Below are 26,415 nucleotides of genomic sequence, written 5' to 3'. Positions count from 1 at the left end.
ATAACAGATTTTACTTAGTGTGTGAATACAAAGAGAGTTTGTGTGTGTGACTCATGTCTCAGAGATGGTGTGTGTGTGTTTGCACATACATCTTGTATGCAAGTGTGTGTGTGTGTGTGTGTGTGTGTGTGTGTGCGCTCTCCTGGCAGATTTAATCCTGCTTTAATCAGCCAGTTCTATCAATCAATTCAATGCTTTGTGCATCATGTGAGTAGCTTATCCACAATTAATGGAAATGTTCCTTGTGATACTGTGCATTTAATAAAGGTGGTCTGTCTTACAATACGCTTTGCGTCCTCACACTTCATCGGGTCTATTCCAAGTTTGGAAGTAAAAATGTGGACGTCTTAGAGGAATAGTTTGGCATCGTAGTAATTCCGCTTATTCACTTTCCTGTTGTTAAATAAGAAGATTGAAACAACTCCCTCATCTGCACAATACATATGAAGCCGCCTAGCTTAGCTTATAGTGGTGGGAAGTTTTGAATACACAAGTATTAATACTTTACTTTGGTATTTTTATCCTACTTTATACTTCTACTCCACAACATACATCGGACAGTTAAAGCCAATAAACTGCTTGTGGCCTCTTACATTAAAAACAATGTATTGGGGCTCCATGTCATGTTACAGAGGTCTCTCTGGCGTCTAAACTTCTCAAATTGGTTCATTTCAACAACGGTTTGAGGCCCAAAGAATAGAAATAGGCAAATATTAGAGGAAATATGTGATTCATCTCGTCAATTGTGACTCTTTAGGGATCAATGTGACGATTCAATCCACTATCTTTCTGTATTTCCAACGAACTGTTTCGTTATTTGACTTGTTACGCAGTGTTGCATTTTGCAGGATGTTGTTATTGTGTAAAACAATCCCAGCATTCAAAATTCCAGATCGCTGTCTCAGTGTTTGACCGATGGCTTGTCCTCTCCGGGTCATCGGAACACAACACATTGGCAGATTGTCCGCTAAGGTGTGACTGACACTCAGTCTGTTTGGGGGCCACTTTAAGAGGAGCCAACATTGTGAAAGGGACCATTTGTTTCTAACAATAACTACAGAGGAGTGACAAGGACAGCTGCCCTAAAGACCTCACACACACGAGAACAAATGTTGGCAACAGAAAAGTATATTCCTGGTGTTATATTGTCACAGTTAACACACACTAAGACACGTTGAAAGAACGTGAAGCTACATGGTGTCGCGTGACCTACCTCGGTGTCGTGTTAGTGGTGAGGAGCTCCACTCTGGTGGGACGTCGTTCACATACCGACGCTCAGCGGGAAGCTTCAGAGTGTCTGCTGCAGGAAGAATAAATATAATATATATTTGTCTCTCATTCATTCACACCACTCAGTGGAGTGTGTCTATGTTGTTATTGATTTCTTGGTGTCTGCTTTCATACTATACTTGACAAAGTTTAAAGTAACACTTTTGTTTAACCCACCACTTATTTTAGCATTTATAATCAGTAGTTACACACTTAATAAATGGTTTATAACACACTATAGTATAGCTGCAAAGAGAGATCATTTGAAGTGTTTAATGTGTAACATTTGTCAATAACTATAAATTCTCTTATTAAGGTATATTTGAGCCTCCACTTATGAATTCCCACAGGAGTTCGTACATAAATAAACTACAATTACATTATAGTGTGTTACATCTCATTAATTGTTTACATACTTATAAATGCTAAATAGGAGGGTTAAAGTAACATGTTAAGAGTTGTAAATATTCCCATCTTCACTCTTCAAGCATACGTAAAGAGTATAAGTTTTATGTACCAACAGATCATGAAATCGTGCCGGCTAAACACAAACATCCGAGGAATCACAACAACACAAGGTGCGATAGTGTGATGGTCTCTTGATTTCATCAAAAGCTGTGCGCAGTGTATATTTATTGTATTCGAAATTTACATTTTTTTAAAAAACGTCCGCCTGAGTCTCGGAACCATTATGAAAGTTAACGCACAAATTCCATATACATCTCAAAGTACTTTACAGAGGGTAAACGTATCGGCATGACTTGGATCAAGGCTCAGAAGAATAAGAAAAAAAACAAACGTGAATAAATAGAAAGTGCGAAGCCTAGCAGAAGAAAATAAAAGATTCAGGCCATGAAAAGGTCGGATCTGAACAGAAGCAGAGTGAACTCCACCAACTAGTGTGAAGGAGCAATGGGCACTCTTCAGTTGGGCGTCTGTACTTATCTATGAATCATAAAGTATACTGTGCCTCAACAGCTTATCACTAAACATAAATATCTCATAAAAAACTAAATCAGAGACGAGCTCCCTTTTCTTCTTCTGCTCCTCTGAACCGGATGCTCTGCAGCCGTCGACATGTTCAGACAGTCGTCTCAGAGAAAAGGTGTTTCAGGAGCTGAAGCCAATTGATTTCCCTTCATTATAAAAGACTCATTTAAAGAAACAGGATACGTGGTTACGGGTTCAATTTCAGTTTTGTAAACTACTAAATTCCAAACACTCAACCATGATTGAAATATCCATTTAAAAACAGTTGAGAAGCTTTGGGATATATATGTTTGTTTTTTTTTAAGTTTTAATGACGGGGGTCATTAAAAGTCATGCACGCTGCAAATAACTGCATGCTGTAGTTATGGTAACCCATCCAAGCACTTTTTATTTATTAATAGTCATAAACACACACAGCAGCTTCATCAGAGGAGCCTTCGCCCTCTGGACGTTTGAATGTGGAGGATTTATACGGAGAGACGTTTGCATGTCACAGGAAGCAAAGGTCTGCACAGCCGCCTGTAACATTTACCTGATAAAGAAAAGAAATGTGGATTGATTATCAACTTCATATATATTTTATATATATAGATATTTATAGATTTCTCTTCTCTCGCTCGCTCACTCAGTTGCTATTGCGCACTCGCACATTTATCCCACTTGCTCTCATTTATTTTTTGTTTACAATGTAACAAAAATGGTGACAGGCCTTAAAATTACAATCACCAAAAAAACAAACTCATAAAACAGAGGGGGGGAGGGGGGGGAGGACTGCCGGCGTTGTCTGCCCATCACTGACAGTTGCAGCAGAGAGGACACAGTCTGCGTGATGCTCGGACATCAAAGAGGCGGCGGCGGAGGCTCATTCCCCATAAAGCTGCGCTCTCTAAGCTGGAGGTTCTCCAGCGCCACGTCTAAAGGCATGATATCCACGCAGCCCATGGCCCCGAAGTCGGCGAAGTCTCGGCGCTCGTCCTCGTCGGAGGAGGAGCTCTCTTCGTGCATCAGCGTGGACAGAAGCAGCTCCTGGACGAACAGGCTGCGGTCGGCGCGCTCTCCTTCTAGAAACTGCCGCTCCGCTTCGGACATCTTAGGGTCATTCAACCTGGAGGAGACGGTGAAGATCAGATTCTAATGCGTTCATGATACACAAACATAACTGGAGAAAGATGTACAGATTGTTCACAAATGACCACTGTTGATAACGGGCCTTACTCACCGTGCTAATAGGAACTGGGAGCTGTGGGATGAGGACGAGGGATTGTTTTCACCCACGGCGGCAGTGTTGGCAGTCGCCGTGTTGGGCGGCGGGATGGCGTTGCCTTGGTTGTTGCCGCGCCGTGTCGCGTGGCGGCCCGTCTCCACCTGCTGCCGTGCGGCCTGAGCCTGCTGCCGCTCCAGCTGCAGTTGCATCTGGAGCTGCTGGAGCTGCGAGGCTGAAGGCCCCGAGGAGTTTATTTGCCCCCCCGCCGCACGCCGCACACCTGACAGCTGAGACAACAACTCTGCAGGAGACGCAACAAAAAAACAGGCGTCAGCGTTTGCCGTTTCTAAATAAGTCGGGATTTCAGAAGGCAACGCTGTAGAGACACCCGTAAGAGGATGTGAGGGACAGAGACCAATATGATGAGCCATTATGAGGAGGATTGATATCTTTCCTGGATTTCGATAGACAGTCAATTTGAACAACAACTACTCTATGAAATATAGATCGACTTATTGAAACTCTACTCCGTGGAAAAGGCAGTTTAAGCTACAATCTACTGTTTGAGCTCTGCTAACACTTGGCTGTCACAAAACTACGGTGGCCCCTAAGGACAAAACACGCACAAAGACTAAAGCACAATCATTAAGGAGATCCAAAAATGCTCCAAACTACAAAACGCATACAAAAGTGTAAACGTTTGAAACATTAGCAGACATGCAGGGGTTTTTGATGGTACTAGTGAAGGATCCAATGCATCCTATTTGTGAAAGAAGACCATTACTTTGTGTTTGTATTATTTATTATACCGTTACACTCCCGATGCTCACCTGCGATTGGGTCCATTGCCTCTCTGTTGCTGGGGGTGTAAGTGGAGCTCTGCGATGAGGAGGAGGAGAGCCCCCCCGTGGAGCCGCTAGTAAAGTGCATATTAGTCCGCCGCGCTCTGGGCCCGCCCAGTCCTCGGCCGGGGTGGAACATCCTGCGTACATGTCGAACGCTGCTGGACTCATCGTAAACGGACCGTTAAGGCTAAATGCTGTTACACGACACAAAATATGGCATCGACATTTCTTTAAACAATACATACGAACAAATCTTTATGCAGACAATAGTGCTGGGAGACACAGAAAGGATATTAAATCTCTTGGCGCTCTGTGTTCAAGTGTGAGGTGAGCTGTAAAGTCGTCGGTGACGTGGTTGGGATCCCCTCCTGGCAAGGCAGCACATATTGGACAGATCTGAAACAAGAGTGAGAAGGTTCTGTTTGAGATGAACGTTCTCTCTCTGAACTAAATGTAATCGTGTTAAAAACCTCAAAGGACCAATATGGAAGTACTAAACAATGTTGTCACCTTCTTTACAGTGTTGTTAGCGTGCAGCAACATAACTTTTTGCAATTATTACTCAAACTTACTTAAAAGTTCTCTACTACAAGGATGTTTACATCATACGTCAGCTAAAAGGAAGACGAGACTCAGCATTGTGCTCCTACAACACTGTCCGACTCAAAACTGGTGCCCACATTACCCACAATGCAACTTGACCGCCGACAGTTCACTCAGCGGTTGGGATGCGTTAAGCAAGCAGCCGCTAATGTAGCCTCAAGCCTCCAGAGGTCTAGTACGATCACTTCTTTCTAACTCCACATCATTTGTTTTAGTTTTCAGACTTGTAGTCTTGAACCTCAAATGACATCAACTCAAGTGACATCACTTGAGGCAATTCATCAACTTTTCACAGCTCCATCTGGAGGCAGAAAATGCTTTAAACAGACTTTGTTTTCTTACAATTTATAGACAAAACAATAAATTGAGGAAACAATGGGTAGATTGATCAACAATAACAATAAGAGTTATTTGCAGCCCTGAATCAAAGACACTGTAAAGAAAGGTGAAGAGGCAGCACACACTGCCATAAAACATTATTCATACAGAAGACTTCCCCACGAGTCCATAAAGGGAATTACTCCACACATCACGTTGTCCCGTTTGTATCGGAGCACTTACTGTACACACTAGTCTCTATTGAGCATCACATCCTTAATATAAAACCCCAGCAAATGACACCTTGTGCATTAACTGCCATACACAAACACAGCAACAGGTTACAGAAACATTTATTGGTTGTTTGTCTTTTGATACCTCTATGAAAACAAGGACAGCATTGTTCTATATGTTCCCTGTCAATGAATGAATATATCCTACTGAGCCAAAGAGCTCCATTGTTGACTAAAAACCATTTAAAATACATCAATGACCCACATTGTTTCACTGGGTGACATGTTTCTTCATTATGATGAACACGGCCACTGTACTTTAGTCTCTCACACACACACACACACACACACACACACACACACACACACACACACACACACACACACACACACACACACACACACACACACACACACACACACACACACACACACACACTAATCCACAGCTTAAAACAGCCCTAAACAAATGCACTGTTTACTCCTGTTTGAGTAACATTTGCTCAGCTGCTGATTTTGATCTTTTCATGGACTTTGTTGACAATAAGAGAAGTATAGAATAACGGCAGCCATATTTAACAAAGCCCCTCACTTTTACACAAAGGCACACTCTCTGTGCAGCGTAGCGACTTGGTTTCCATGGCACAGGTAACCGGAGCACAAACTAAACCTGTGGACTACAAGGCCCCCCCCCCCCCCACCCCAATCAATGCTAGTGGAGCTGCCGATGTCCGACAGACCCCCCCCCAGCCCCAGCCAGCCAGCCAGGTGTCAGCACTGTCAGAAACTGTCTGACCCTCCCTGTCCTTCCTTTTGTTCAGTCTACTGGACAACACTCCATAATCCATAAATGTCCCCCGCTTGTACATTCTGGGAAGTCATTTTAGCCGACTGGAGTGCGGCGCTCAACAGCAAAAGCAGACTGAACTGTAGTGATGCCGACAGACAAAGAGTAGAAAAAAACAAACCCTCCATCTAATGATCTAATGACTACAATATAAAGTACATACGTGCGTGGTATCAGTAAACGTAGCCCTTACGTGTGCTTTATGTATACTCACCACCTCTGTGGAAGTCTCTGCATGTTCGGAGGTGACGTGCTCCTGTAGGGACATCTCTGTGTAGCCCATCTTGCCACAGTAAGGACAGGTGAAGGACTGGGGTTGCTCTACTGAAAACGTGTCTCCCCCATAATACAAGTCTGCAAAACAAAAGGACAGTTAACAGAGCAAATGTTACGTTTGTTAATCAATATCCAGGTTTCTGTCTCTGGGCTTTCAGGCAGCTGCTTACCGTAGTCTACCCTGGTTAATATACACTGCATGGGGTGCTCTGTGGTGTGTCGTGTCGTCGTGGCTCCGCTCTCGTAGCACGATGCACACAGGTCGTAGTCGTAGCAAATTAAACACTTGAACCGTCTTCCTCTAAAGTTCCCTTTCAAACATGCATCACAGCTCACACCTGCAAAAGAGAAAAAGAGGAATGTAGTAAAGTCAAATTTGTGGGAAACTGACAATAAAGTTACAAATTCCTTATAACTGCTTCTGCAAGACCGACGGTGATGAAGCAAATCTCTATCTGCAGGCCAGTCTCACTTACATGAGCATGTGATTTGGAGTGGCACCAACCCACAAGTGCCAGCCATGAAGAACTCTGGCATTCCAGTGAACTTCACATGCAAGGTCTCAAAAGGCACAACTCAAGAGGCATGGCACACGGTGTTAAGCATCTGAAAGCTGTTTTACATCACAGCTTTTGTTACTTATTTATAGAGCTGTCCACACAGGAATATTGCTTTTTATATATTTATCTAGATCTACATGAACCAAATCGGTAAAGAGCAAGTAAAGTGGAACCAACCAAGACAGCAGACATAGTGTCAGCCATTTCTATATCTTTTCACAAGTCATCATCATATCAAATAGTATATACTTGTCCACTCTTTACTATGTGATTACAAGTGAAGAACTATTCAATCACTGGCTCACTACTCTGCAGACACAACCAGTTATTTTAGGTACCATTACACACAATATCCCAACTCCTGCCTTTGAAGGGGGAAAAAAACACACACTTTATATAGCAAACTTGGATTGTAGGTATGCAAGTATTGTGAATACTCCCTTTGTTGAGACCGATCGAACACCTTGCAACAAAAAGCTTAAAAACATAAATAGAACAACTCCACATTTATAGAACAAACTTATGCATGAATAAATAAATAAACTGGCAATGTGCACATACCACCTGCACAACAGCAGGTTTTGCAGACGCTGACAAAACCAGAATAATTGGTGCCACCTGAGCGGCATTAAAAGCTGCGCCTTCTTCCACTTCCACACGGGATTTTCACTACCTCAAAGACAACAGAATGCACTCACCTCAAAGGCTATAGCCTGACCACAAGGGGGCAATTTAAACGCATACAACGTAGCCTGACGTTACCTTTATTGTCCTAACACTTTATTCAAGATAAAGCAAGTTACTTAAGCAATACCTCTGCTTTTATTTGGGCTGCCTCGTGTTTGCGTTGTAGATTAAACAGGATGGCAACTAAAATGATGTAAAGAATGGAGAAATACGAATTTGCCCTCTCATGTGGTTTACAGTTAAAACATACAGTAACTTAACCCTAGCTAGCTAGTAGCCTGCCAGCTAGCTAACTTAGTGATTGGTTTGTGGTCTGAGGCCTCAGACTTTCTTCTTGATGACAGTGCAGACCGGACAGTGTGGCGCTAACATTAGAGCTACGGGCTCTTAAATTAACACGTAACTTATAACATGGAAGCAGAGGGTCAGTGCCGCTAACATGGGACACATAACACAACTAACAGGGGTTCTGGGAGCCAGTAAAAGCAGCATTAAGTCGCAGCTACACCGACGCCTCCCTGTGTTAGCACACATTAGCTCGCTAGCCCAGCTAATGCAAGGTAACGCAGCACCTACTAACGGCTAAGCTCCGCAATGTTGCCGTATCATTGCGAGCAGGTTAAGATACGTTACAACCGTTTACTTCACATGTAAAATATACGAGCTATAAAGGTGAGCCAGAGCTCAACGTGTGTGTTGAGACCAGCCTGAAAACAAGCCGCGGAAAGCGCTACAGCAGCCCCCCCTTTGACTTGAATAAGCACTTAGCAAAGCTAGCCGCGGAGCTAGCTGCTCAGGTAAAGTAGTGCGCTGTGGACGTGTTTATCAACTCACCCTCATGTCGGGACATCCTACAAACAGCGGCACAGCCCCTCCTCGGGCTCCCCAGCGCGGTTAACGAGGGCCGATACAGTATTTTAGAGACTAAACTGAAGAAAAGCCTTCACCCTCGCTTCTTTTTCGAGCAAGATGGATCCGCCAGCAGCTTACAGTTTGTTCTGCTTCCCCTCCCAGAGTGTCACTTATCGCGGGGTGACCAGTAGGCGGCGCACTCCTACATGAAATCACTCCACCAGTGGGATTAACAGCAGATAGCAAACAGTAGCATATACATTTTATTTTATAAATACAATTGTTCTTCCTTCACATACGTAAATAAAAAAATAAATATATATGTATATATATATATATATATATGTACATTTGACAACAATAATAAAGCATAATGTTCTATATCCCTCTAAGAAGGTAAATGAATGCTTAACATAAAGTAATTAGAGTAAATTAACTTTTCCAACGTGTACTTTTTCTGCTCCAAGTTCCCAATTCCTCTATTAACGAATCAAATGTCTTATTTTAAAGACTTCTCAAATAGACAAGAGGACCCTACATTGTGTGTTTTCTTCTCTTGAACCTTTCAGCAATGAATACTTTGAAAAGTGAATGTATGTGAATGTAAGTTATTGTATTTTTATTACGGGTGGATTCCTGCATAAGTAGCATTATAATGTTGTAGTGGTGGGGGTTATTCTTCAAAGTAACTGTAGATGTCAAATTAATATAGTGGAGTAAAAGTCCAATATTTCTAATGTATGTAAATACTGAAGTATAGCTAAATAGGCTACTTTAGAATACCCAAATGATTACTTGATTATCTAAATTGTTCTATTGATTCACTAATTGATTAATACGCTAATCATTTCAGCAGTACTCACTGTATTATTGTCTGAACAAAAGCAGAAGAACTTATGATCAAGCACTTTCTTTTCATAAAAAGTCTTTATTTGTATTCAGATTCAGTTTATTTCTGTGCTGATGAGGACGTGTACGGTCTGACAAACCAGTGCATTACAATGAAGACTTCACAGCAGTGTAGAAGGCTGGGGTGGAGCTCACGACTCTCACTTTGTCCTTTACTCCCTCTCAGAAGTTAATAGAGGTGTAGGATGTGTAAAAAAAAGACAATCCCAGACTACCTCAAGTGGACAAAGAGAGACTCGTGACTCCGCCCTCGTGCATAAGCCTGATGTAGCCAAACAACAGTAACACATTCTGTACATACAATTTATTACATGTGCTTCATGTCAACAGTGGAGAGTGCGAGCTGAGGAGTATTTCATATCAAAAAGCCGCCTCTTCTTCTCCTCGGCCGTCTTCCCTCAGCTGTATTGTATGACAGCGAGGGAGGAAGTCGAGAAAGAGGCAGAAACGCAGTCTCCCCAAAATACAATATCATTTATTTTAACACGTTGTGTCGCTGGAAACAAAAACAAGACAGAAAACCTGAAAGAATAACTTTGTAAAGTACGGTGTACCACGTATGGGGTGACATTGGGCCTTTGTATGCGAATGCTTGGTGTAGCTACATGTTGGAGCTTGTCTAGACTACAATCCAACGACCAGTGAATCCCATTTACCGAATGGCGACTGCTGGTGACATATGTTTCTACATTAAAGGAAATTCTACCTTCCATTTTGCAAATCAAAAAGGTTGAAACCATGCTACAGTCGTATCTCACCTCAACACAGGCATTCACCAGGCGTTCAATCAAATTAAACCAAAGTAGTGGATACAAACCCTCATCTTCAGTTCAGGATAATTACACCTGCATTTTCTCATCAAAACAGAACAATATTTACATATTTGCATCAGCTTTTAAATTTGCGAGATCGGCCAGATAACTTTCTTCTGTGTCAAATGTTAACGTGGTCGTTCATGATAGTTGTAGCACCTGAGCAAAATCGTCTTCTCTGACCACAAAAAAAAAAAGATTTATGGCTAACATCTCTTAAATTACATGAATTATAGCAAACACAATTATGTACATTTATAAGCTTTACATTTTTGGGCATCTAGTTATATTTACAGTACAATCAAAGTTTTGGATTTTGAAGGCGCAGCTGTCTGTATCTCTCAGTGACGCTAACTACAAACATTTGACATCGGAGTTGGGGCGAGGTTTTTTTTTTTGCTTGTTTTTGAATTGGTTAAACTAAGAATAAATGTATAAAAAAAAATAAAAGCATATAGACTGCACTTTTGCATCAAATAAATCTGGTGTACAGGTCAGTGTCTTCAGTCAACATTTTGAGATTAAGGACGTGCCACTTTATGTTGTTAAAATTCCGCAAAAATACCAAACAAAAACAGAATTCTATAAAATGCTAAAAGGTACAGTGTTTCATAAAGCTATCAGACAGGCTGCTCCAACTTATGTAAGAAGTAAAAAGACCTTTGGACGATGAAGTATGTTTGGTGGCTTAGCGACTTTGGATCGTCATGCAGAAAAACCTGAGTACTTTTTTCCTCTAAAGCTGGAGTGCATCTATTGTGGCTCTTATGTTTGTGTAAAACCGCTGTATGTAATACAGATATATGCTACTTTGCCAACAGATGCCCGATAAGTGATGGTTTCTTCCTCGCTCCTCTTCTTGAACTGCTTGATGTCGACTTTATACAATTATAAGAGAGTGTCTGTCTCAGCACTCTCTGTGGATGAGACCGTCTGAAAAGCCCCGGTGTTGGAACCTCGTGCTCAAGGCATCAAAGGACAAGGGCTGGGTAGTATTTGCAAACATCATTGGAGCCAGGCATGCACAGGAAACAGTGAATGGTAAGCAGTCGTAGCACCGAGGTGCCTGTGGGTCTTGTGGCATCTCCTCCGTCCGTCCGACTGTCTGTTTAAAAGTCTGCCCGTCACTTTGTGCGACCCGACGGTTCTGGAAGCGGTCGGTCATGGAGCTGCTTGCTGCTGGATGTCTGGATATCTCAGTCCATCATTTCCTCCTTTGAGTAGTCCCTGGATTTTCTCTTGAAGAAGCCCATCTGGAGGATCACAAAAGTCAAGTTACAAAACAGTAACTCTGTACAGATGTGAAGGTTCTATAGTAAAGGGATACTTCAGCATTTTTGGGAAATGACCGTACTTCCCTTCCATTAATGTTTAACCACTACTTTAAAGTCGCGGTACATTTCATATTCTATTGGCAATATATTACAAGGTACTTGAAGATCTGAAATACTATGCAGTCTGTATATGTATATGTATATGTTACCTTCCAGAGAGCGAAGATGACGAGTGCTAAGATCAGCAGTCCTATCAGGATGCTGATGATGATGATCCAAATAGGGATTCCTCCTAAAGACTCCTTTGAAACCTGGATCTTCACCTGATTGGCACACAGATACAGAGAGTAAATGTACACACACGGGCAAACACACACACAAGCATTCAATGACAATACAAGCGCACAATAAAAAGAAATTTAAAAACTTGATCACTTACACTTCTGGTCCTGTCACTGCTCAGTTCAAACAGGTTTGTGTTTTTGATCCCCAGCGTGGCGTTCACCAACATGTACAGACTGGAGAACTCGCCCTGTAAGATAAATCTCCTTTAAAACGTTTCCTGTCTATCCATCTGTCAGATCGCTTTTAGTCACTCGGCCTCCCAGGTATTCGCTGAGACAAAAAGAAGCATCCACATGTCACGTTAACCGACCTTGATGAACGTGGGTTTCCACACTCTGAATGTAACGTTGACCTGACTGATCGTAGCCTCTGGGATGGAGCAGCTAAATGATGCGCAGTCCAGGTTTTCACAGCTCTGTAGAGCAAATCAAACACATACGGTAAGACAGGAAGGACGCACACACACACACACACACACACACACACACACACACACACACACACACACACACACACACACAACCAGGATTCAGATGTGTCATAAAGCCAACTCCGAGCTAATGAGAGTAGTCAGGTCTGGTTGATCTTTTCTTTATTTTGTGTTGTTCAAAGTATATTTACTTTAAAAATATAATAACATTAATAGGACTCCAGCCAGCTAGTTTATCTTATGACATAAGATAATTCACATTTTCTAGAAACTAAATGATCAAGTCTATCAATTGGATGATGTAACTTTGTTTGTCCTAGTGGTGGAAAACTATTTGAACAGCTTCAGATTGTCTGTCTCTCCCTTTAAATTTAGTTTAAGTGAAATTTAAAGACAACAAATTGTGTAAATGTTGCTTATTATGAGACTACAGCTATGGGCAAAGGTATGGGCCAGGCTTACTTAAACATCCTTATAAAATAAGGCTGGTTTCACTGGTAATCTGTCTTTGGAAAATAAACCCACAAAGAGGCTCATCACTCACAAGCAGGAAGACACTGAGAGTTTCTTTCTTTGGATTTGGATTTATAACTTCCGGGTTAATATTCTGGGGGTTGATCCAAGGTGCTGCGTCACATTTCACCTGGAGAGAAAGGAGAGGCAGATATGAAATTGGGTCCATCTGTTCAGATCCACATGTGTGTGTGTGTGTACTCATACCTGTGGGCTGGTGGTGACGTGTGTCAGGTACAGTAAGTTGTTCTGCCGAGGAGACAGGCGAGGATACATCACTGTAAGCTCGACTGTTGGAGACACCATATCACTTGACTTCTCCACCTGAGGAGAAGCGAGATGGAGAGGCGGAGTGAAGAAGAGAAGAGGCCTCCGTTTTACGAATCTTGTACCTTATCTGGATTCCCAAACAAAACCCCATCTGCATATGATCTCTGTTACCGTGTAGCTGATGTTGACCTCCTCTCCGATCACGCTGGTGTCATTGAATACAGTAGAATACTGTTCGCCCTCTTTTACAATGATGTGTTCATTCCCAGGCCGCCTAAACAAATTAATTAACACTCATATTAGGTTTTTTGTATGTTGCAAACAGTATATTTACACATCCAGCAGATACAGAGCAACATTATCATAATAATATATATTTGGGGTCGTGTTTGTGTCCAGTTCCATATTCACTCTCTTTTAACTCAGATTTTGGTCTCCACCAGCTCCTGAGGGGAATATCTGGCTCTTTAGCTGCTAAAAGCTCCACGATGTTCACCAGCGAGTCTCTGAATATGTCTGTCTGCTGTTTGGTGTTGGGCAGGTCGTGGATTTACACGATACAGTGGAATTAAAAAAGCTGCCTGCTGTGGCTGAAAATAACACTGACGAGGGTGGTGACAGGACGTCTTGTGATCCATTGGTAATATATCATTGTATAGTGGTACCAAAATGACTTTATTTTTGACATTTTGATTTGTTAAACAACAGGTGTAATGACGGCATGTCATTAACATGAATAGAACAAGTCAAAATGTCCACCACGACAGGACTATAGAGACCATTATTGTATCCTCTGTTTGTAGTATTCGTATTCATGATCAGTAAGGAGTGCAGCCACTCACACGGAGAATATCAGGCCAGCTTCATACTTCACAGGGATGGAGATTTGCACCGTGTTGTCATGCAGGGTTGAAGCCAGCTCTTCACTGTCACTGGGGGGGGGGGGGTACAAATTCCAATTTGTACAATTCTTTTCAGGCAAACAGATTCAAAGTGGAAATAAAAAATGCCGTGCTGATTCTCTCACCTTGTAGCTGTCACATTGATCTGAATTACCTCCTGGACATGTTTGGGATTGACCTCAAATTTCACTTTGAAGTTTTCCTGTGGATCACGTCACAAACAATGATACATTGCACAGGTCGTATGTAGCCGGATGAATGTAGTATACGCCGATACTGACCTCTACATTACTTCCCAAGAAGGGGTATCCAACAGCACACTCCACTTTTGTGTGATTCAGAGTGCACTCCTTCTCCGGCTGAAAACACAAAACAAACGTCATGACACACTTTTCAATCCATGTACGCTTAAATGGTGCAGACAGAGGAGTACTAGAAATCTCACCTCTACTTTCACATAGTTGATGTTCGGTGTGAAGCTGAGGATAACTTTCGTGTTGTACGCGTTGTCCTTGCTGTTTCTAATGTTGATGTTCACATCGATCTTGTCTTTGTTGGCTTTGATCACCATTCTGGAGAAGTAAATGAAAACTGTCAGCATGCTTGTCTGTGATGCACAAATCTCCCCACAAGGGTGCAGTCATGCACTGGAAGGAGTTGCTGCTAATAAGCAGCGTGAACATATTCTTGAACGCTAATTCCGCTTACCTTTTGACACTAGGCTCTGCTTTGAGAGAGAGGTCAGCGATGCACTTCTCATCGCTTCCACAGTCAACTAGAGGAATCTACCAGATACAGACGAACATTTTCAAGTTCTCTTCAAGTTTATTGTTACTTTATTTGGATGTCTGAGTTCACTGTAGATTCATATATGTGCAGAGTTTCTCTTTGATCACCTAAATTCAGAGTTCAAGACGCATATGTACAATTGTGTGATGTTACAACTAGTTTGGAGCCCAATCATGGTCCAACATGCAACTTACAACTTACTCCATACAGATGAAAAGGACTAGGAGAAGCAGGAATTCAATTTGTAAGATTCTTTGAACCAGTTATTCATTCCCTTTCCCTTTTCCCCACAGAGAGTTTGAGGGTCACAGTCCAATTTGTTCCCACTCTCAATGCTCTCCCACTGGACTCTTAAGATCACCAGCGTCCACCCTCCCGAGAAAGGACGAGAGAATATCACATGCAGCACAATGTCAAAAGAAAAACTTCCGTTTTGACGACTTCCCCTTTCTGTGTCCCTTCTCTTCCTTTCAATAACAATAACAGGAGAGGTCCTGAGGTCCTAACAGCGCTTCCTCGCTTGTGGGAGTTAGAGTTATTTATTTTGCACAATTCAAACAACAACATTTTAAATAATCAAACATAACAGAAATAAATGAATATCAGTGCAGGAAGAGACAGCAAGCCAACTTGGCTTATTTAAAGCCTCCACCTATATAATATTAAAATCCTACAAAATGACAAAAAAAAAATAAAACATGTATAAGACATTACATTACAACAAAACAAAGAAAGAAAAAAAAATAATCATAATGTAGCGTGTAATGTGAGTGCAGCGTGCATTGCTGCTGTGACAGTATCTGACGCTGAGGATGTGTCAAGGCTCATAAACACATCACATATGGTCCTGTGTTTAGAAGCGAGGAGGGGTTTGGCTTTCATTTCCTTCGTTGTTACCGGCTGAATTCTCATGGAATATTTCCCCTCTTTATCTGGACACATCACTCACTGATCTGCAGACCCTCTTGTTAGAACAACTATGCATGTGGGAGTGTGGGAAGACTACCCTAACTATTGGTGTTGAAACACTAATGCAGCTTTCGGGAAACACTGAAGGATGGCAGTCAGCTGTTGCAGATGTTAATGTGGTGTGACAGCAGCGAGTTTGGAGACAAGACAAGAACACCCCACTTCTCATTCTCAGATTATAAAGACAGACAGATGTTTAAGACCAGGTTCAAATCCTTCCTGTCTGTGACTCAAAAGTTTCTGCTTGCTGTTATTTGGCTGTTCATACTTAAAGTGCTGAGAGAGAGACTCTAGCAAGTGATATGAAATACTGTCTTACTGTCTTATTGATGGATCTGGGAAGGTTTTCATCCAGAACGGGGCCTTGGTCTTCATCAGCAAGTCCAAAATCCAAAGACACCATGAGAGGGTCTCGGAAGTCCAGCCGGGCCTGAGAAAGGGGAGAAGTGGAGCAGCAAGGATGGTGAGGAGAAGAGAGCGGGGAACACAAGTACAAAACATGTAAACATGTTTTTGGCTGATTAGATCCTTAATCAGGACTTTGTGGGGTTTGTTCAGGTCTATGCCTGATCGACGGCTCCCTGTCTCTCTTGTTTGTACTCAGTCATATCATTCAGACTGAAAGAATGAGCAACAAGCAAGTCAGACGTAATCCCGAGTTAGGTATTCCAGACAGTGATGATGGTGGTGCTAGATGAAAGGGTATTACAGTTCATCCTTAGCGGGACATGGATGCCTATAACAAAACTCATCCAATAGTTGTTTCACCCAAAACTCCAAAGGTTAAGCTCTCGGTGGCACTAGAGGAAAGGTCAGAGGATCACCAAAGCCAGTATGCGTCATCCCCGGGGCACCATGAATGTCTGTGCAAACATTCATGGCAATCCATTAAATAGTTGGTGAAATATATAATTCTGGACCAAAAGGGTGGACCAACAGACCGACATGACCATAGAGGTCTGATCAACCAGAATAACTGGAATAACCTGTGTGAGGGTGCAGGGCCTTTAAATGACTGAAACATGAAGACAACATATGAAGGGACGGCTTCACATTGCAGTATGGCATGGACTGTACAGACATGGTAGGTTACATATCTTAGTGGTATCATAGTCTTTCTTGACCCTGTGCCAAATTGTGATGAACCTGAGACATAAGGAACACATGCCGCGTCCTTAGTCAGGCACATTACTGACTTGGACCGAGATACTGTAACAGAAATGAGGCATTAGCCACACCCTGAGCATGAAGCACTTTTTGGACATGGCTTCTTTAAAGATACATCTGCTTTCAGTTCATCCAGTTCATCTGGTCCGTCTTGGACTTAAGTAGTTGCGGAACAAATCTTCTGACCCTCGTGCACTTCTCTGCGCTGGACTATGTGGGACGTTCGTGCACAAACTGGCACACCAGAGCAGAGCAGGTATGCATGCTCGGCACATACAGCAATAACTGTTTCAACTGATTAGTTCCTCCTTCTCTCGCCGAGAAATCCATTGCTGCAGTGAACGGCTGGAATGAGAAACTTTGTACGCATGGCTACGTGTAGCTGTAACGTACTAAAGGTTTCAACTGTGATGATCAGTCTGTGACGTGTTTGTTCGGCCATTTGTAGAAATCTCCCCCGACTTTGAAAGTCACTTTGTCACATATTTCATTCTCTCTTTGTTTTGTCTTCTTCTCTCCTCATCTCTTCAACTCTCCGAGTGCCTACAGATAATTTATAAGTCGGAGCAGCAAGCGGCTGTACTCGGCATGCTTTGATCAGGACGAGTCTGTTTCGCGTTATGACCAAGGTCTTCCTTCTCCGCATGAGCATTCTCACAGCTTTGTCCTGTCTCCTTTCTGGCTCAAAACGCAATTTAGATCCCCACAACAAATGAAAGTCACAGAACTTGTATTCATTCAGTTGATCTGAGGACTCCGTCTTGTGGAAACGGGGTTAAAAAATATAGTTTGGGGGTTGATTTCGTACAGGTAAGAAACCATAACTAACCCCATGTGTACATCATAAAGATAGGAGTACTTGCCGACATGATGAAGGTTTCTTGCACACATGTTCTCTCTTTGTCTTTGATGGTGAGGTTCCTGGTAATCCTGCGATCACTTTTATCTTCCAAGTCAACAAATGAAGCCCTGGCTTTCGGACGCAGAGCATCCAAAAACAGATTGTAGCGGATGTCTGCAGCACACGACACAAAAGGAAACATGTAGTAATGACACACAACAACTTTGACAGTGAGGAGGCATGGAGATGACGTAATAGGATGCCGAATGGCTCACCAGCAGCAGCGTTTAAGTCCTGCTTGTCAGATTTGATGCCGTAGACAAAACACACCTCCGTCGTCACACACACGGATTTGCGTGCGCCACGCTCACACTGATACTGAGTCTGCTGCAGGTTGATTTTAACAGGGTCAAAGGTCATGTTGGCACGGAGCTCTGCAACATCTCTGGACCTGGTGAAATGAGACAGACATGCCTTCCAGAAAACATAATTGCAGTTGTTTTTGGTGCAGTGTGAGTGTGTGTGTGCTGAACTGTGTGCAAGTTTCTTGAAAGGAACAAGAAACGGATGCATCTTGAGAGCAAAACTTGGCCTCAACTCTCTCTATTCAACCATGGGGCTTTTTAAAACCCGGCCAACAGTCCAGGAAGAACAGCCGCCTGCTGCCAAATCCTATTTAAACGCTAAGCCACTTGGGAGATGGAGTTTTCACACAGCTTAGCTGAGCCTCTGCCAGTAGAAACTGTGGGAGAAGGTCTGCTTGGGAAGCTAAATCATGGTGTGGGCTGATGTTTGAAAACTTTGCGGGTTCGTCCAACAGCCAGGAGTTGTAACAGAGAGATCATTAGGAAGTTGTTGTTCTCAAGCCTACGAACCCAGTGGGACACGCGCAGCTGTCTAAACCCGCAGAAGACCGCGCTAAACGAACATGTAAGATAAAGTCTCCAGGATACGGCCACTGCTGCTGGTAATGGTTCAGGTGGAATGTGTAGTTTTGGGAGTGAATGCTGATGTGTGAGGATGGGCCGTGACTCACCAGAATAGTGAAGCCCCTCCCAGACCTCCTATGGTCACATCAGTGATTCCATCTCCATTAAGATCCATGACTCCGTGTATGGACTGACCAAAGAATTTCACCTTTACACCGTCCCCACCTGCAGGGATATGCTGCAGGGAAAAACACAAGACCAATCAGTTTACATTAAAGGAGAATTAAAGGAGAATTTTGGTATCAACAGTTCAGGCACTGTCACTGTTCTCACCTGTACGAATTTCTCTTTCAGTGACGTCTTATCTCCGTGATAGATGTAGACTGCCCCCCGGTGGTCATTCTCAAAAGGTGCACCGATGGCCACGTCGTTAAACCCGTCCAGGTTGAGGTCTGATACGGCAGCAATGGCCGTACCAAAGCGGGCACCGCATGGTTCATTCTTATTGGTGCAGCTGGCTGAGTGGGAAGTACAACAGGACTGATTGACAGGCTTTAAAGTGAACTCGTGCTTAAACTGGCCGCCCTGGAAATAGAGCAGAGACAAAAACAAAAAAAACATCACAATCTGACAGAAGCTCTGTCAATCAAAGACACACACACACACACACACACAAAACGCACAGAAATAGCTAATTCTTTTTTAATTAACCTTCTGTACCTGGTCGAGTTTGTAGACGTAGACTTGTCCCTGCTCGTCTCTTTCCGTGCCCATATACATCGGAGCTCCGACCAAGAGGAGATCCGTGTAGGAATCTCCATCCACGTCGACAGTCTGCAGGACGCTGCCAAAGTAGGAACCAATCTGCAAAAGAAAACAACATTGGACAATGATAATTAAGAAAACAGACGTTTCTGTGTTTTGCACTTCAGGGCCACCAACGTTTGTTTTTTTTACCACTAAGCGACTATAACGTGGACATCTTTCCTTGGGGATTCATACAGTCTTATTATTTAAAGTCGGCTTGAAGAAAGATGTCTTCTCTGCGAAAAAAACACACCAAACTGAAATAGACTCACCTGTTGTCCTTTCAGTATCTGTGAGACGACGACGTTGTTCTTTTCATTGAGACGATAGATAACAACCCGGCCTGTGTGGTTGTACCGCGGTGCCCCTGTGATGTACAGCACTCCATCAGGGGTGGATGCTGACTGAACATCATAGCCTGCAGAGAGACATGTGCATACACAAGTACACAATGTATTCAATTCAGTGCATTCTTTCCATAAACATGCATCAACAGGAATGTGTCAAACAGCACTCAACAACATCAGGAGAAAAACAACTGTGGATCTGTTTGAAGGGTATTTTTTAAATGCGTCTTCTGCCAACTGTTTACATCTCATTGTGAGGAGGAAACTATAAAACACTCCTTCGAAACTGGCAGGAACACACACACAAGCACACGCACTCACAGACAAGCACACAGGCTACGCATGCAAAGTCTGCAGCCAGACCATTAGGTATGAGCGTGTGCCAACAGCTGAGTTTACAGTACGCAAGCCTGGACCCACCAGTGCTCTTTCTAATGACATGTTGATTAAATAACTTAATATTAAGATGCTGTGGTTGCTCTTAGAGCCATAAAAGGCAGCAGGAGGAGAGGAGCAGAAGAGAAAAGGCTTGCATTTATTATTTATGGGACAAAGAGATAGACAGCATCTTACGCCTCCATGTAACAGAAACTATATTTATTCTGCAGCTGTGAAAATTCACCAAATCTCAAGAAAGATCGAGTTTATCTCTCTCTCTCTCTCTCTCTCTCTCTCTGTAACACAAAGACACTCAGAGTTGTTCTTGGACATCTAAAAACTGTATTCCTGTATATTATTCAGCTTATTAACAGGTGTATGTTTTTGTATTTTTTGCGGGAACACACATGCAGAAGAAACACGAATGGCACAGCGCAGAAGCAAACCTGGAATCTACAAAACTATTTTTTTGAGCTAATGTCGTTGAAGTGACTGGGTGCTATCTTTGAGTCCGGTACCCAGCTGATTGAGAAAATACGTCTTAGGGCCTCTACGACATAACGAGTGAACTCACCGAGGTACCCGGCGAGTCCTTCGTACCCGGCCTCAGTCTCTGGGTCGTAGAAGTCGGTCTTCCCCGGAATGATCGTTCCTCCAGCAGTATGCATGACCACTGTCCCGTTCCAGTCAAACGCTCCCACTGCTCCCAGCATCAGGCCGTCCTACGAGAGACAACGCTTTTTTTTTTTTTTTTTACCACTAAGCCACTGTAACGTGTACATTTTTCTTTGGGGATTAATACAGTTTTATCTTATTTAAAGTCGGCAAAAAAATGTACTTCAATGATGTCAGGAGCAGTCGGATATGAGATCAAAAGAGTTAAAACTATTTATTTTAGTGAGTGTTGTACAAAATATTTGTGTCATCTTTACTGTGGTCTAAACAGTGGTGGCCAAAATAGTATATAACTAGTGCAGAAACATGTATTCAGGTATCTAATCAAAAGAAAATGAAACCACGAACTATTTTGAAAATGTATAAATTGATATTTAAGGGAAACGTACAAACTTCCAGCGGTTCCAGCTTGTTAAATGTTTCTGCTTTTCTCTGTTATATCATTGTAAATGAAACATGTAATAATTCTGAGAAAAAAATAATCTGGCGGTCTGGGATACTGTGATAAGCATTTTCACAATTTTACTGAACAATAGTTAACTCATTCATCACAGATTGACATGCCAATCAATAATGTAACCTCTTGAAAATACGCACGTAAATAACCTGGATGAAATAGAATATAGTAGAGTACATCACAAAGCAGAAAACTAAAAAATGTACTTCAATCAATCTTTTTGATTGTATCTACAGGATACAGAGTTCATTAATAGGAAAGGGAGGGGTCACAGGACATGATGTATCATAAGTCACAATGAAAGTCATCAAGAGCCTCTTTCCCGCTACTGAGCCTTAAAGCAACGGCCTCCTGTGTTTAACAATGACTCAGTCTGGTTGTGTCTGGTTGAATGAGCCACTGCAGCCACAGAGACAGTGTACACAATGATCCAAGAGGTGACAAATGTGAATCAGGAGCAGGAAGAGAGGCTTAAGAAGCTAGTTTGTTTATAAATAGATGTAGGAACCACCTAATGAATGAACTCCAAAGGCATGTGGAGGGGTAAACGCAAGCACGTTGTTCTTAAGAGTAGTGAACAAACATCTGATTCAACCTCCCCCGCTGTCTCTAACACTGAAAATGCCTCGCGCTTGCCTTTCGATCCCCTTCTAGCTGTCTCGCACATGCTCTCATGCAATCGGACCAAACACGACCAGCCTGAAGTCTGCAGCAGTGTGAGGACAGAGAACTTCCACTGACCCAGTGAATCACCGAAGGGTTGAAGATGCACTGGAGATAACGCTGTGGCTTTGTGTCTGGACTAGTTCATGAGTTGAGCAAACATCCATGCCAACGCATTCACTTCCCCGCAAGCACATCAAATCAACAGTTCTTTCTAAAACGAAACGCCTACAGACATCTAAACTTAGCCGTGATCTTAAGATATGATGCACTTGTCTGTCATTGGGTCTGGTTCGGTGATTCTACAGTGAATCACTGACTTTTGCTGATGTGGTATTTGTGTATTTATCTGACATAAATAAATGGATTGAGACTTACTTTGGAAGAATGTGCACTGAACCCAGCTTGGGACATCTCCATCTCAAAGGAGGAGGTGAAGTTGCCGGTTGTAGCTGAGGATGAAAAAGTTCATTTTAACCGTTATATATTAAAATAAACAGCACATAATACAATGTTGTTAGTATCTCCTAGTCACATTCTTATTAATTGTTGGATCGAGAGAGTTTGATAAAAATGGTGTCCTCTTTAAAGGAATAATTAAACTTAGCTTTGCGTTTACCGTACTGACATGACGGTGGTGTTAATCTTCTCATCTACAGCACAATTCATTTTATTGTTTTTTTTGTTTTTTTTAAATACATTGAATACAGAAGCAGACTCGCTGTTTCCCTTGTTTGAACTATTTGTGCTCTGTGTGTTTGCAGGGACAACATTTACCTTCCAAAGCAAAAATCTTGCTTCCCAAAGCGTCCACAATGGTCAACAAGGCCACCTCATCGGACACGTTGAAGAAGTGGTCTGCCAACGGCTTACTGGAGATGGACGCAATCTCCTTAATGAACTTCTGCACTTCTTCTGCGCTTTTGTTCTGACGGTTGTAGTCTCCTAAAACCTGGAAAAGATAAGAAACAATCTTAATAACATCAGGGCTGAAAATGATTGACTGAGTGACTAACTAACGGCTTTAAATGATGGTTAAACAATTATTAAAGAAACTGTTTCGTACACGTCCCTTGATTGAATTTGAATGATGTTGCTTTTTTAATCCGTCTTATTATTTGACTAAATTATCAAACTCTAACAGATTCACTGGCTGGTTGACTGAAATAAATCAATATTTCAATAAACCTCACAGTAAAATGGCTTTATTTCACTATGATTTCTACAGTCTGCATATTCCAGCTGCCATTTGCATTCATAAATAAGCCTTTCTGGGTTTATTATTAACAGTAAAAACAAAACTTCCTCAATCCTGAAATCAGGAGACACAGTCACACATGTTAAACATAATCTGTGAAAACAACACAAAGGTAGTTTGTACCCACAGCGATGCCAAACCTCTCGATGTCATCGTCGTCGCAGTCGCCCATGACCTCGGCCAGATTGTGGGAGTCGTGTGACTCTCCGTCAGTCACAATCACCATGACTTTCTTCACCCCAGGTCGTGCACCGCGCTCCGGCATGAAGGCCTCTTTCCTGATTGGTGCAAAATGTTCAGTCAAAGTTCAGTCAAAAGAACAAAACATCTGGAGTATCTGGTTTAACAAAGCCTGTTGGGTAATTCACATTCATGAGACTGGCGGGGGGTCTTTTTTAATTTCATGTATTTGTCTCAAAAAATGGCACTTGCATTACCCACAATGCAACTCGACCACTGTCAGTTCAGTCACATATGCTGTCGTACTCCCCGACACCTCTAAACAGACGTTGATGTGCAAAATCAATGGAGTTCTCATTTTAGTTTGGAAAACATCCACTATATCTTACCAGATACATGTCGGACCAATCGGGGAACTTCTTCTCGATATTTCAGAAAAGGATCTGACCAATGACAGCACTGTTTTAACCAAAAGGAGGGAGCTTGTCTGAGTCCCTTGTCCAGCCAACTGGAAACGACACGCTCCAGATTCATATGCCTATTAAACCTTGCCAGACCATGCTGACGTCATCGAGAGCTATGGCCCTGCGTTGCCAGGCTCGCCCAAATGAGGAGGGAGGGGTTAGCGTTGAATACCTGGCAGTATCGATGCCCAGGAAAGTCATGGTCTTGAAGCCGGTCTGCTGAGGAAGTTCTTCAACAAATGCCAGCAGATTACGAGTGTTGTCGAACTGGCTCAGGTTGACGCGGTGAGTCACAGTCTGACCATAGGACACTATCCCCACCTGGAAAACACACACATGTTCTTCTAAACGTTATCCGACATAACAATATATTTTTCCTTTTTCTCTCCTTCGATGTTCTCCTCTTCTCTCCCTCCCCTCCCAGACAGTCTGCTGAGGATGCGGTTGGGTCTGGTAGGGTTGATATGACACACGGTTCTTTATACAGAAGGCAGAGGACTTCAGCAGCCATGGAAGATGTGACTTACAACCACTGGGCTCCGCAGTGAGAAGACTTTCCAGTGTTTCCCTGTGGAAAACTCCAGCAGCTCCAGGCCAGATCAATGTAACCATAATAAAAACCAACCACCCAATCGAGGAGCGATCCAAGACAAGTGGACAGAAATACACTCAAGGTATAACTTACTAAGGCAAAGGCTAAAATTACTTCCAAGACTGAAAAGGCTTCAGTTCATGAAGTCTCCTTTATGAAATATTGCAGTTATTCTCACTGTTGGCACCGTGTGGAAAATTCCATAATGGTGGGCACTTATGTCATCAAACATAATATAATATGAAAAATTGAGTTGGCAGCAAACAGTTTATTCCTTCATTCATCCTTTTTTTCTCTGTCTAATCTTATGTAACCCATTCATCCATTACCCATTGATGTCTGAGACAGAAAGAGTAACTTCCAGCGGGAAACATTATTCTCCTTTCAAAGATCCTTGAAAGTAATTCATTCATGCCACTGACCTGTGAGAGTTTAGGTCCGATCTCAATGTTCTCGATGAAACGTCGCAGAAACTCGATGATACTGGTCCAGGGGTAGATACTGTTCGATCCATCCAGAACCATCACAATGTCCAGCTCTTTCGCACATTCTGGAACAAAGCCAAACAAAGTTAGTTTGTTTTCATTTCTCTGCATGCAGCTAGAGGAGATTGTTTTTATTTAGTACACATTAAATGTTTTATCTTTAAACTTTTCCACAGAAGGATGTCTGGTTTCACTAGAATTGCCGATTTCACTCCAAAGAAAGAAATTCGATTATGCAACACATCCAGTCCCCTTCCTGTTCACTTGTGCCCACAGCAGACACACAACAGTAGCTGCTCATCAAAATGTAATAATGTCGAGCGGCGGTTCCCAACCTGGGGGTCGGGACCCCCACAAGGGGTCACAGGTTAAACTGAAGGGGTCGCAGGAACAGAATTCAATAAATGACTTGATGATTTTGGGTCTTTTAAAGGAATAGTTCAACCTTTAAAGTGCACTCATTAACATGTGATACTTGTACTTATAGGATGACTTTCACATTGCAGAACTTTTATTTTTCTTACCACTAATCCCACAGACATGTACTGTAGTAATTGGCCTAAATGAGACTAATTTCTCCATCCGTTACACATTCACACTTCAAGCCGAGACTGTTAGGAGTCATGAAAGCAAAAAAAGTCCCCAAAGGCCGCGCACAATCTCTTACAGTTCTGACATTTACTTTAATTCAGCACTTATCAAATCAGTTTCAAACGTGAGACATGTTCATATTTTTCTGCGGCACTATATGATCAGTCTGTGTATGTGTTGAATGGCAGAGAAATACTAAAAGAGTCATAGACAGAGAAATATCACTGTAGACTGTTTACTCTCTGGCTCTCTCTCTCGGCTGTTTCCTTCCTGGGAAACAGAGTGCAGGCGCAGTAAACTTTCTCCTAACTTGGGCATACAACGCGGCAGAAGGGCTGGGCTGGGCCGGGCCAGAGAGGGATGGGGGTCGCAGACAAGTTTACATGAAGAAGAATGCTCTAATCTCCCTCTTCGCTGAGAGAGGGTGAGTTTGATGTCAGGGACGTGGGTGGTACTACTGTGAGGACTAGATCACAATCTCTTATCCCCGACAGGCAATTTGTGCGGAGGCTGTCACGTCCTGCGTAGATATGCTGTCTCTTTTTTTCCTGTCAGGCAGCGTACCTTGCACGGCCGGTGCCACAGAGTTGAGGATCTGGAAGGATTCGCTGACATTCGCACACACTCCTGAGATGTACTGCTGCCGGCCGCACATGTAGCCATACTGAGGACCACAGGCCTGTG

The 26,415-nt window shown here is 42.7% G+C and overlaps 2 protein-coding genes across 2 annotated transcripts in view; both read right to left on the bottom strand.

Moving 5' to 3' along the window:
* Nucleotides 1–1,858: 1,858 nt before the first annotated feature.
* Nucleotides 1,859–8,834, bottom strand: kcmf1 (potassium channel modulatory factor 1). Its single transcript, XM_079289902.1, has 7 exons — nucleotides 8,667–8,834; nucleotides 6,756–6,923; nucleotides 6,524–6,663; nucleotides 4,603–4,704; nucleotides 4,294–4,477; nucleotides 3,479–3,764; nucleotides 1,859–3,364 (listed from the first exon to the last, which is right to left on the bottom strand). Exons 1-7 carry the CDS (start codon nucleotides 8,680–8,682, stop codon nucleotides 3,100–3,102), a joined length of 1,161 nt encoding a protein of 386 aa, XP_079146028.1. The 5' UTR covers nucleotides 8,683–8,834; the 3' UTR covers nucleotides 1,859–3,099.
* A 768-nt stretch (nucleotides 8,835–9,602) lies between these two features.
* The window catches only part of itga1 (integrin, alpha 1), a 39,874-nt gene continuing 23,061 nt past the window's right edge, over nucleotides 9,603–26,415 (bottom strand). Inside the window, exons 5-30 of the mRNA XM_079289447.1 lie at nucleotides 26,296–26,410; nucleotides 25,078–25,205; nucleotides 24,236–24,384; nucleotides 23,547–23,697; nucleotides 22,939–23,113; nucleotides 22,540–22,613; nucleotides 20,941–21,088; nucleotides 19,914–20,059; nucleotides 19,555–19,698; nucleotides 19,168–19,419; nucleotides 18,942–19,072; nucleotides 18,181–18,356; nucleotides 17,928–18,079; nucleotides 16,217–16,327; nucleotides 14,848–14,924; nucleotides 14,585–14,711; nucleotides 14,421–14,498; nucleotides 14,265–14,341; nucleotides 14,080–14,169; nucleotides 13,409–13,511; nucleotides 13,175–13,291; nucleotides 12,999–13,097; nucleotides 12,335–12,439; nucleotides 12,119–12,211; nucleotides 11,889–12,002; nucleotides 9,603–11,658 (exon numbers count right to left, since the gene is read on the bottom strand). Coding sequence (XP_079145573.1) covers nucleotides 11,602–11,658; nucleotides 11,889–12,002; nucleotides 12,119–12,211; nucleotides 12,335–12,439; nucleotides 12,999–13,097; nucleotides 13,175–13,291; nucleotides 13,409–13,511; nucleotides 14,080–14,169; nucleotides 14,265–14,341; nucleotides 14,421–14,498; nucleotides 14,585–14,711; nucleotides 14,848–14,924; nucleotides 16,217–16,327; nucleotides 17,928–18,079; nucleotides 18,181–18,356; nucleotides 18,942–19,072; nucleotides 19,168–19,419; nucleotides 19,555–19,698; nucleotides 19,914–20,059; nucleotides 20,941–21,088; nucleotides 22,540–22,613; nucleotides 22,939–23,113; nucleotides 23,547–23,697; nucleotides 24,236–24,384; nucleotides 25,078–25,205; nucleotides 26,296–26,410 — 3,189 coding nt within the window. The 3' untranslated portion in view covers nucleotides 9,603–11,601. The remainder of the gene's footprint in view (nucleotides 11,659–11,888; nucleotides 12,003–12,118; nucleotides 12,212–12,334; nucleotides 12,440–12,998; nucleotides 13,098–13,174; nucleotides 13,292–13,408; nucleotides 13,512–14,079; nucleotides 14,170–14,264; nucleotides 14,342–14,420; nucleotides 14,499–14,584; nucleotides 14,712–14,847; nucleotides 14,925–16,216; nucleotides 16,328–17,927; nucleotides 18,080–18,180; nucleotides 18,357–18,941; nucleotides 19,073–19,167; nucleotides 19,420–19,554; nucleotides 19,699–19,913; nucleotides 20,060–20,940; nucleotides 21,089–22,539; nucleotides 22,614–22,938; nucleotides 23,114–23,546; nucleotides 23,698–24,235; nucleotides 24,385–25,077; nucleotides 25,206–26,295; nucleotides 26,411–26,415) is intronic.

The sequence above is a fragment of the Melanostigma gelatinosum genome (assembly GCF_949748355.1).
Source record: "Melanostigma gelatinosum genome assembly, chromosome: 18".
NCBI classification, from domain to species: domain Eukaryota; kingdom Metazoa; phylum Chordata; class Actinopteri; order Perciformes; family Zoarcidae; genus Melanostigma; species Melanostigma gelatinosum.
This window is presented reverse-complemented; position numbering and strand designations above follow the sequence as displayed.